This window comes from Oratosquilla oratoria, chromosome 11, assembly GCF_046742065.1.
Source record: "Oratosquilla oratoria isolate Oo_2021 chromosome 11, ASM4674206v1, whole genome shotgun sequence".
In the NCBI taxonomy this organism is placed as follows: Eukaryota; Metazoa; Arthropoda; class Malacostraca; order Stomatopoda; family Squillidae; genus Oratosquilla; species Oratosquilla oratoria.
In genome coordinates, this window is record NC_134787.1 from 40,629,865 (window position 1) to 40,642,124 (window position 12,260).

At 38.7% G+C, this 12,260-nt stretch overlaps 1 protein-coding gene across 1 annotated transcript in view; it reads left to right on the forward strand.

The window, feature by feature from the left end:
- The window catches only part of LOC143029752 (uncharacterized), a gene marked incomplete at its 5' end in the record, with an annotated part of 20,149 nt that extends 8,276 nt beyond the window's left edge, over nucleotides 1-11,873 (forward strand). The window contains 6 exon segments of the mRNA XM_076192656.1: nucleotides 6,687-6,866; nucleotides 6,970-7,107; nucleotides 9,365-9,525; nucleotides 9,622-9,774; nucleotides 10,215-10,382; nucleotides 11,671-11,873. Of these exon segments, the coding sequence (XP_076048771.1) occupies nucleotides 6,687-6,866; nucleotides 6,970-7,107; nucleotides 9,365-9,525; nucleotides 9,622-9,774; nucleotides 10,215-10,382; nucleotides 11,671-11,856 (986 nt within the window). The 3' untranslated portion in view covers nucleotides 11,857-11,873.
- Nucleotides 11,874-12,260: the final 387 nt, after the last annotated feature.

Below are 12,260 nucleotides of genomic sequence, written 5' to 3' on the forward strand. Positions count from 1 at the left end.
CACCGAATCTCATTAAAGGCATTGACAGATATGAAAAAGCACAACGGTGAGCCACAAAACTGAATCTAAATATCAAAAATAAATCATACGAAAATCGACTAAAACACATGAATCTGTTTTCCCTAAAAAAGCGTAGACTCAGAGGTGACTTGATACAGGTCTTTAAGATTTTAAAGGGAATTGACAACATCAAAAGTGACCAAATTTTCACATTGAATGAGAATCAGGCAAGAAACAATGGTCTCAAACTGTCCGGAAATAGATTCAATTTGGAAGTAGGTAGAAACAACTTTGCCAACTGTGTAGTTAATGAATGGAATAAACTTCCTGCACAGGTAGTGCAATGTAGTTCAGTTCGAAGCTTTAAGAATCATTTAGATAAATACCTAAGTAAGATGCTGTAATGATTATAATTTATCTTATATTATTTGTTTTTGTTTTGTTATCATTTGTCTGTCTGATTTTTATTTATTATTATATGTCAATTTATTATTATTTACTATTTACCTGTTTATTATTTAACTATACCTATGCATTTATTTATGTATTTTATTTGTTATTTACATTATTATAGTTTTTATTTTATTTATTATTTCATTATTAATATGATTTTTTTTTCGCATCCGACCTAGATATGGATCAAAAGGTCTCCTGTCAGCATGCTCCACCTTTGTAACTCTCTTTCTAGGCACATCTCCATCAACTCCCCACTACGATTCTTTCCTGGAACTCCACATTTCCCAACCACTCCATCAATTGGACCATTTCCTACCCTAGTATTAAGGTCTCCCAGTACTATTACATTGACATTTTCCTCTATGCACTCATTTATATCTATCCAAAAGGCCTCCCTTTCTTCTACACTCTTCTCACTGCCAGGCCCATATGCACTTACAAAGACCCACATCTCTTTTCTCAGTTTTACCTTCATCCACATTATCCTTGAGGAATCCTCCTTCCACTCCACTACACGTTTAACCTATCTCTTCACTTACTAGAATAGCCACCCCTTCCCTCCCTCACCCTCTCTTCACTCCTGATAACTTCCCACTTTCACTCCCAAACTTACACTCACCCTTCCTTTTCAACTTAGTTTCACTCAAAGCCAACACATCCATCTTTCTTCTCACAAACATACTACCTATCTCTTCCCTTTTACTCTCATCTGTACCACATCCACGCACATTAAAAGACCCAAACCTTAGGGTGCTGGTTGGAAAACTCCCAGACCCTCTTATGCCTTTACTTTTTCGTTTAGGAATGTCCCCTGTGGGGATACAAGGAGAAGGATGCCTAGTCCCACTCCCTGTCCCTTTCTTCTCGCCTCTTACGATCCAAGTGGAAATACTTGGTGGCAGCATTCTTTTCCCCCACCACAGGGAATTCCCCCACAGCAGAAAATGAATACTCAGAGAAATGGTACAGGACAGCAGCAAGGGGTTGGGGGACAGCATAACGGAGGGACAGTCGTAGTATAAAAGTGTCATCATTGCTCTATGAAGAGTTTCCCTTTATCATAGACAAAATGATGTTTGGCTCTGGTCCATAGGGTCGCCCCATATAGACCCTAAAGTATCAACTGCATGCTACTTTGCCACAATAACAAGCAGCCAATGACCCAGACGGGGGCTTGTAATCGTACTTACTGTTATTTTTACCTATGTGCATTACCTTGTATTTACTTGTGTTAAATTTCATTAGCCACTTTTCAGACCATCGCTGTAATTTATCTAAATCTTCTTGAATATCTAATTGATTTAAGTGATCATTTGCCATTCTGCACAGTTTTGTATCATCAGCAAATTTGGAAACAGTAGATTTTAGTCCATGGTCTATATCATTTATATATACTATGAATAGAAGTGGCCCAAGAACAGAACCCTGAGGAACTCCACTTGTAACATTTTTCCATCCATCTAGGAGTTTTTCCATTTAAAACAACTCTGTTTTCGATCATTCAACCAATTACTAGTCCAACTTAATAGGTTACCACTTATTCCGTGTGAAGCTAATTTAGTAAGTATACTTTCATGGGGGATGGTATCAAAAGCTTTTGCAAAGTCTAGATATATTAAATCTTTATTGTTTCTTTTGTCATAACTCGAGATAACTGTGTTGTAGAATTTGAGTAAGTTAGTCATGCAAGAACATTTCCGTCTGAAACCATGCAGGCTATCATTTATCAAACGGTTACTTTCTAAATGATGTTCGATAGCATCTCTGATGATAGTTTCCATCATTTTTCCTACGATTGAAGTCAAACTTATATGTCTATAGTTATTTGGTTTCTTTTTGTTACCTTTTTTGAATATGGGAGTAATGTTAGCTAGTTTCCATTCTCTTGGGACATCTCCAGATATGATGGATTTCTTGAAAACAATTTCTAATGGAACAACAATCTCATTTTTCATTTCCTTTAAGATTCTTGGATGCCAACTGTCAGGCCCTGGTGTTTTATTAACTTAGAGTGAATAATGTGGATGAAGGTGAAACTGGGAAAGGAGATGTGGGTTTTTGTAAGTGCATATGGGCCTGGCAGTGAGAAGAGTGTAGAAGGGAGGCTTTTTGGATAGATTTAAATGAGTGCATAGAGGGATTAGGGAGAAATGTCAATGTAATAGTACTGGGAGACCTTAATGCTAGGGTAGGAAATGATCCAATTGATGGAGTGGTTGGGAAATGTGGAGTTCCAGGAAAGAATCATAGTGGAGAGTTGATGGTGGAGATGTGTCTAGAAAGAGAGTTGATGATAGCAAATACAGTGTTTCGGAAGAAAGTCAAGCATAAGTACACATGGGAGAGGGTGGTGGATGGAAGGGTGGTAGATAGAGCGCTAATGGATTATGTAGTGGTAGATAGGAGTATGATAGGAAGAGTTAAGGATGTACATGTGCTAAGGGGAGAGGGTGGGGGAATATCAGATCATTTTTTGGTGGAAGGTAAGTTGAGAGTGGAGGATAGATGGAGAAAGAGGAAAAGGACAAAAGGTAGGGAGGTGCTTAGAGTGAACTCTTTAAATGAAAAGGAAAAGGAGGAGTACAAGAAGAAGCTGAGGGAGGAGTGGGAGGGAGTGAAGGATAGAATAGAGCTAGGAGTGGAGGAGGAATGGGGATGGTTCAAGGAGGGAGTCACAAAGTGTGCAAAGATGGTGTATGGAACAAGATGGACAGGAGGAAATAGAGGGAAGGGTAGTGAATGGTGGGATGAGGAAACAAAGAAGGTTGTAGAAGAGAAGAAGCAAGCTTTCACAGATTGGTTACAAAATAGGATGAGGGAGTCATATGAGAGGTACAAAGAAAAGAAAAGAGAAGTAAAGCAAAAGGTAAAGGAGGCAAAGAGGAGAGCAGATGTGAAATGGGGTAAGAGTATGACAGAAAATTTTGAAAGTAATAAAAAGATGTTTTGGAAAGAAATTAAGAGAGGAAGAGGAGGCGAATGAAGTAGAGAAGAAAAGGTAAAAGGTGCAGATGGAGAGATGATAATGGAAGAGAAGGCAGTAAGGGGAAGATGGGCAGAGTATTTTAGGGAGTTGCTAAATGTGAAGGAGGATAGGGAGGGAAAGATAGCTGCAGTGGGAAATACTAAGAAAATAACCGTGATGAGTGAAGAAAATGGAGGAGAAATAAGGAAGGATGAAGTGAAGGCAGTTGTTAAGATGATGAAAGCAGGTAAGGCACCTGGTCTGGATGGATGCCATGCAGAATGTCTAAAAAAGGAGGTACAGTGATGGTGGACTGGCTGGTAAAGTTATTTAATGTTTGCTGGAGAGAGGGTAGAGTGCCAGAGGACTGGAGGAGTGCCTGTATAGTTCCACTTTACAAGGGAAAAGGGACAAGTGTGAATGTAGTAGTTTCAGAGGGATTAGTTTGTTAAGTGTAGTTGGGAAGGCTTATGGGAGGATCTTGATTGAGAGGATTAGGAGAGGAACAGAGGGAGTAATTGGTGAGGAACAGTGTGGATTTAGAACGGGCAGAGGTTGTGTAGATTAGATTTTTGTGGTAAGACAGATATGTGAGAAAGCTATAGGAAAGGGGAAGGATGTTTTTTGGGCTCTTATGGATCTGGAAAAGGCTTACAACAGGGTAGACAGAAAGGCACTGTGGGAGGTTTTGCAGATATACAGGATAGGAGGAAAGCTTCTAGGAGCTGTCAAGAGTTTTTATGAGAGTAGTAGAGCTTGTGTCAGGATTAGAAATGGAGAGAGTGAGTGGTTCGAGGTAAAGGTGGGACTTCGTCAAGGATGCGTTATGTCACCCTGGCTGTTCAACTTGTACATGGATGGGGTAGTGTGAGAGGTAAATGCAAGGGTGGTGGGTCAGGGATTGGAGATGGTTAAAGAAAATGGAGAAAAGTGGGAGGTGAGCCAGCTGTTGTTTGCAGACGACACTGCACTTGTTGCAGGATCGGAGGAGGGGCTGAGGAAGTTGGTGACAGAGTTTGGGAGAGTATGTGATAGAAGGAAGCTGAAGATAAATGTGGGTAAAAGTAAGGTGATGAGATGTTCAAGTGGTGAAAGTGGTAGCAGATTGGAAGTGAGCATTAAGGGAGGAAGTGGATAGTTTTAGATAGTTGGGTGCAAATGTGGCAGGAAAAGGTGGAGTAGAGGTGGAGGTAGAATGTAGATTGAGAGAAGCAAGTAAATGCCTTGGTGGATTAAAAAGTGTAATGAGGAATAGACATTTGGGAATGGATGCTAAGAGGAGACTGTATGAAGGAGTGATTGTGCCAACAGCACTGTATGGAGCAAAAACATGGAACATAAGAGAGGAAGAGAGAAGGAGTTTGAATGTGTTTGAGATGAGGTGTCTGAGAAGTATGATGGGGGTTACTAGGCTAGATAGAGTGAGAAATGAGGAGGTGAGGAGGAGAACAGGGGTGGAAAGGGAGTTGGGAGATAGGGTTGATGAAAGAGTATTAGGATGGTTTGGACACATGGAAAGAATGAGTGAAGAAAGACTAGTAAAAGAGGTATGGAAGGCAGATGTGGAGGGAGTGAACATGAGTGGACGTCCTAGGATGAGGTGGATGGATGGGGTGAAGGGGGCTTTGGGGAAGAGGGGAATGTCTGTTGAAGAAGGATGGGAGAGGACAGAAGACATGGGTGAATGGAGAATGGTTGTATATGGATGATGTTGTGATGCATGAGGTGAAATGGGCCGGGGGATGAGGTAATATGTGTGAGCAAAATTTGACGCAGCCTGAAGGGATTTCTCCCCATCTTCTCCTTTTATGCATGGAGACGGAGAGGGGGGGGGGTCACAGATTTAATGAAGCGGCCTTGCTGTGGATGTGCTGTGTCTTGTGACACTACCTCTGACCCAGGGCAGTGGACAAGATGCAGGGATGACCTGTCATCCAAGAGGTGCCAAGATAAGAGGGAGGGTGGAGGAATGTGGAGTATATTCAGGGATAGATTGGGTGGGAATGATTTTATGCCTTTTCCTTTTTGGCTACCTCCCTTGTAAGGGTGAAAAAGCCTTGGTATATGTATGTATGTATGAGTTTCTCTATACACCTTTTAATTTTTTCTTTTGTTATATTTACCATAGTAAGTTTACCCTAGACTTTTCACAGGTTTCAGTTTGGAGTTCACTTTGAGGGGTGTTTTGTTTACGAATACTGAGCTAAAATAATTTTTTAAAATGTTACACATTCCTTCATTTGAATATTCAAGTTGACCTTCAACAGATAATAACCAATGTGATTCCTAACAACCTTTTTATCTCTAATGTAACTGTAAAATTCTTTGGGATTCTCTTTGGATTTATCAGCGATATTCATTTCGTATTGTTGTTTTCATTTTTTTATTGTCTTTTTTAAATCTGTATTGATACATAACTTTCATAGTCATTAGATGCACCCGAGCACTTATATTTCTTATAAGCCTGTCTCTTTTTAGCAATACTTTTTTCAGTTTCTTTGTCGAGCCACTTTGGGCGAGCCTGATTTGGGGGACGTCTGTACTTAAATGGAATGTAGGTATGAATCAACTTAGTGTATTTTGAAATATTTCCCACATCTGATCTACAGGTCTTTCGCTTAATTTTTCCTCCCAATCTGTAAGCTGAATTTCCTGACATAGTCCTATGAACTGAGCTTTACTGAAATCGGGCATTGTAGAAACACAAGTATCTGTTCTAAAAAAATTTAGAAGTTTGAATCTAAGTTGTGATCACTATTTGCAACAGTTTCACTGACTTCTACATCAGTTACCATGCTTTCACAGCTAGTGATCAATAGATTGAGTAAGTTTCCATGTCTTGTGGGCTCTTTTACATGCTGAACTAAGTAATTGTCACCAAGAAAATCAATCAAGCGACTACCTATATGGCCATGTTCAAGGGTCATCCAGTCAATGTCAGTACTCATCAAAAGTATGCAGCACCTACCCCTTGCGGCAGCATATTTATGATGAAAATAAGAAGGTATTTTCTTAAATTAACTTATATAGATAGGATGTATCTGGTAACTCCTTGCTCTCACACTGGGTCAACAGATTGGAACATGAGGGGGAACCCAACCAGTTGCTCCCACACTGCCATGGGAAGAACATTTACAAGTAACCCTTCTTTTTGGGACCTTACCTTTTTTCACACTGGTTTTCTTCATTTCCCTAGGATCTGTATTGTTACCACAGCCCCTACAAAGGAATTAGCTTTTTTTTTTTTTTTTTTTTTTTCCAACAGGGGCAGTGATTGTAGTTGCCACCCTAGGGAAACTTTTAGAAGCTTTAGGTGATTCCTCAAGCAGCTATGCTCTGCCAGTCCACAAATTACGAATTCTTATCCTTGATGAGGCTGATAGAATTCTTGATGATGGTGCTCACACACAGAGCTTACGGAAAATTGTGTCAAAGCTGCCTTTGGGTAAGCATATAAGTATTTTGAGATAATTGATGTCTAAGTGAATTGCCATATGATGTTTGAATTTAGAACCAAATGTTTACATTCAATATTTTTTCATTTTCAGACAAAGTTCAGAAGGTTCTTGTTAGTGCTACACAGTCAACAAATTGTACAAAATTGAGCAGGGAAATATTTGATGCAGAATTCACTATTATATCAGTAGAACAAGAGCAAAAAGTGTCAACCAAACACATTAAACAGAGTAAGTGAATAAAAAGATGTAAACTTTTCTGAATGAGGTTTGTCCTTTTACTGAATAGAATAATATAGGATCAACTAGAGAAAATGTTCATTTACCTAGTTGTATCTTACGGGAAGGGAGCTATGTTTGTGGTGTCCTGTCTTTGTATCTTGCAGTGTCTAGTTTGATCTTAAATCTGTGTATAGTTTTTGCACACACTATTGTTGTTCAGTTTGTTCCAGATATCCACCACTCTGTGTGGAAAACTTTTTTTTTTCAGGTCTCTTCTATAACTATCCTTTTTTATTTTATTTTCATGTCCCCTTGTATTTCTCTTATCCCAGTTTGGTAAATCCTCTCTATCAAGGACTTCTGTGCCTTTCATGATTCTGTAAATGGTCACCAAGTCACCTCTTTCTCTTCTTTGTTCCAAAGTCAGTAATTTCAATTTAGACAGTCTCTCCTCATATAACTGATCTGAAAGTGTTGGGGCCATTTTTGTAGTCGCTCATTGGATTCTTTCAATTTTCCTTGTATTCTTTTTGGTACTGGGTGACCATAGTGTCGCACCATACTCCACTCTAGGCCTTATTAGTGTGACTAATATTTTTTAACCATTTCTTATTCTAAATAGATAAAAGAATCTCCAACAATTTTGTTTATCTATTTATCAGGGGACATGTCATTTGTGATAATTACTCCCAGGTCTTTTTCAAATCCCACTTAATTTGAATTAATTATCCATAGGCCTGATTTTTCTCTTGCAGGAAGACTGTAGCCCCAACAAAACTAGCCATGACCATTTGTTCAGCCCATAAGTCTAGTGAAGTTATTTTGAGTTGATTTCACTTCCCATTGAAAAATTAATTGCCTTTCTAAGTTGTTGCATGCTTCCAATCCTTTTCACATTTTTTGGCATTGAAGCTCTTCTCCACTATATATATATATACACTCAACCCTTGATTTAGCGGACCTCGAATTTGCGGACTTTCAATTTAGCGGACAAAAAAAGTGTGTCTGGTAGTAACAGTGAAATTCCGGACGAAGTCCGTAAAATGAAACTTTGTCTGATAGGTGTCTGGTAGTAACAGTCAAATACCGGACAAAGTCCGTAAAATGAAAATTTGTCAGATAGGTGTCTGGTAGTAACAGTCAAATAGTACTGGACAAAGTCCATAAAATGAAAATTTGTCCGATAGGTGTCCAGTAGTAACATGTGCACGCCGAAACCTTACGGCGTGGTTCAATTTCTTCTTTATATGTAATGTACATCATTATACATATGTACTGTAGCTTTTTATTACATATCTAATACGTATGTGCACACCGAAACCTAACGGACAATTTTCTACGTAACGGACTTATGTCCGATAGGTGTCCAGTAGTAACGTATGTGCACGCTGAAACCTAACAGCGTGGTTCAATTTCTTCTTTATATGTAATGTACATCATTATACATATGTACTGTAGCTTTTTATTACATATCTAATACGTATGTGCACGCCGAAACCTAACGGACAATTTTCTACGTAACGGACTTATGTCCGATAGGTGTCCGGTAGTAACGTATGTGCATGCCGAAACCTAATGGCGTGGTTCAATTTCTTCTTTATATGTAATGTACATCATTATACATATGTACTGTAGCTTTTTATTACATATCTAATACGTATGTGCACGCCAAAACCTAACGGACAATTTTCTACGTAATGGACTTATGTCCAGTATCCAATATTGGTAACGGGCATACCCAATTTTCAAATAACGGACTTTTGCAAATAATGGACAAGGGTCTGCACGCATTTGTCCATCAAATCGAGGGTTAAGTGTAGTTATATCCTATCACGTCATTTACGTAAGGTTATCAGCATATTAAAGTTGAGTATGTGTCGAGGGGGGACAGCAAATTGCCAGTGTGTTTTTCTTTGTGACAGAAAAAAGATTATTATGAGAATATAGATTGGAAGTTGAAGTGATGTGAAAGAGTGAGTATCAGTTCTGTTCCAGAGACCAGGTACTGGCCCATGGGGACCTTACTTTAGTGTAGAATTCCACTCTGGCTTCTGGTTAGATGTTTGGTTTCATCTTGGGTTTATTTTATGAAGGTGCAAATCTTAACACCTCATTAGTTTGAAAAGTTAATCAAGTTTGTGTGATTCTATAGTCCTGAGATCTCAAATAAACAAAACAATTTAGCAATAACCAGAACAAAATATGATTGGTGGCATCATTGTATGCCACTGCCATATCCAGAACTCAAACTTGGTCTTTGTTTCAGATTACATTAAAGTAATGGCTGAAGATAGATTGGCACTTCTCATCACTGTAATTAGAACACTGAAAAATAAAAAAATTATTGTATTCTTCAACTCCTCCCACTCTGTGAAGTTTCATTATCAGATATGCTTGAAAATGGGTTTAGATGTGATACATTCTGTGGTAAGAGTACTAGTAATTTTATTTTGTGATGATCTAATTTCCACAACACCTATCCAGGTTAACAGAATAATACCTGCTGTTTTGCATTATTCACAGGGTCAGAATAATCAAGAAAAGAGATGTAAAGCATATATTAAATTTTGCAAACTTAAACAAGGAGCTTTGTTGACAACAGGATTAGCAGAGCGAGGATGGGATATCCCTGGAGTTCAATGGATTGTCCAGTATGATCCACCACATAAACCTCAAGTAATAACCTCCTATTTGTATTTTTACTGTATATTAATTTCTCCTTCATTCCTTTGTATTTGTTTATTTTTTCCTCACTTTTACAGTGTTTTACAGTACTTATGATTCTTCCCAGTCTTTTGGATATACTTGGGTATATATTTCATTCACATAGTGGAATATACCCACCAGATATAAAAAATTCACATCCCTGACACTAGCTATCGTAGATTTTACATTCAGATATGCAGGTAGGGAGTTGGTTATGATGTTCCTATGTTAATCATAAATTTTCCAATAAATTATTTATCATGATCTATCAATTTCAGCATTTAGTTTAAAGTATATATAATATTTTACAGATAAAAGCAGCACATTGTTCTCTCAGACATGAAATTACTGTATTGGTGCAGTAGGGAGAACTGGTTTTATATTGCTGAACATTGTTTCCAATTCTGTAGGATTATATCCACCGTGTGGGACGCACTGGGCGTGGGGAAGGCAATGTAGGGCAGGCAGTCTTGTTTTTACGACCAGAAGAAGAAGAGTTTGTCTCTATTCTGAAAGGAATGAATGTGGAAATAGACCTATTGGAATTCCAAGGAAGAGTAGAAGAAATCAAGTCACAGGTATATAAACACACTGTTTGAATAAATGTAGTATATATATATATTTTTTTTCTTTTTTTTCTCTCCAATGAATACCTAATAAAAGGGGGGCTGAGTCAAACATATACCCACCCCACAGCCATTAAATTCAACCCATTCCTCTCCTCTTTCATCATAGCACCAGATGAAGGGTCATGCCTGTATTCCCACCACACTGCTAGGGTCAGGCAATGCAGTAAGAAACATTCAGAGCTGGTCACCACCTACCAATTCATGATTTGGCAATCCACACAAAACATTTATTTAGTAGACAAGAAGAAAACATCCCCTAGAGGCCATATCAATTCCTCTATCCATTCTTGCATCCAGTGCCCCATTCACCTCATCCTTGGTGTGCCCCTCAAGTTCACTCCATATACTTCTGCTTTCTATACTCTTAGTCTTTCCTCATTCACTTTCCATAGGCCTCACTTCCATAGTTCTTACTCTGTCCACTCCTGTAATATGTACTATTCTCAAGCACTTCATACATATTTACTCTTCCTTTCTGCTCCAGACAGTGCTGTGGGTACAATTTCATACATTCCTCTATCCATTCATCTGAGCAATTATCCACTGGAGACTTACTTGCATTATTTACCCTATAATTCATCTTCACATTCATTCATTTTTTCACTGGCATTTGACCCCAAATACTTTCCACTTCTTCCAGCCTTTAGCCCTTCAAACTCTCTTCCAACTCACTACCACAGTCATTCCTTGCACATCTCATCACTTTCTACCCACACTTAATTTTTTCTTCCCACTCACCCTCCCACCTGCTTCAGCGTCCTCAGTCAGCTGTAAGCAGTGATACACACAAACAGAAAATGGCTTACCCCCACCCACTTCTGAACTTAAAACTTATGCCTAGCTTTTATACAGTTAACCTCACCACCTCATCCATGTACAACCATGGCATCACAACCATAATGTAGCCCCACCTTCTATTCAAACCATTCCTAACCTTACATGGTGTAATTCAGTTTGTCACGTAACTCTCTTGGAGAGGGGAAGGATAGTGCCTCCTGACAAAAGACTTTTTGAAGCATGGGAATTTTATATAGTAAGCCCTTATTACAAATTTGTATGCAACCATGCAGCCTCAAACCATCTCTACTCCAGACTTTTTACCAAAATGTTTGATGGCCCACAGCAGACTTCCATGTGATATAACTGGGTAACCTACTTAGAAGGGTGTAAATGTCATTGAGGTACAGATGAAAATAAATTTTAATTGACTATTTTTGTAATGAAATCTTTATTGTAGGTGCAGGATCTGGTCAAGGACACTGAATTGAACCAGTCAGCACAACTGGCTTACAAGAAATTCGTCAGGGCTTATCAGTGCCATAACCTGAGAAAGATATTCAATATCAAGAACTTGGACCTTTCAAAATTATGCATTTCCTTTGGATTTTCTGTGCCTCCCATGGAGTTGGGACATCTGTCTTAATAAATGTTATTTTGTAACGAGTTTGTACTTGCACCTTACTTTTGTTTTTACCCATTTTTACTGCAATACACTGTTTGATTCTATTCTGGCTATTGCCAAATGTTTTTGTTCAATTAAGTGATTTGCTGTGGATGTGCTGTGTCTTGTGACACTGCTTCTGACCCAGGGCAGTGGGAGAGATGCAGGGATGACCCGTCATCTAGGAGGTGCTAAGATAAGAGGATGGACAGGAGTGAAGCGTGATGGGAATGGTTTTTATGCCTTTTTTTTTTTGCCTTTGGTATATGTATGTATGTAAACCTGGTTTTTTGCTCCCCTCACTTTCCTAAAAAAAAAAGTGCTCTTCTGTGAAGATCAATCACAAACATTCATTATTTCTGCCTGAGCTGAGGCTTCTTCAAAGA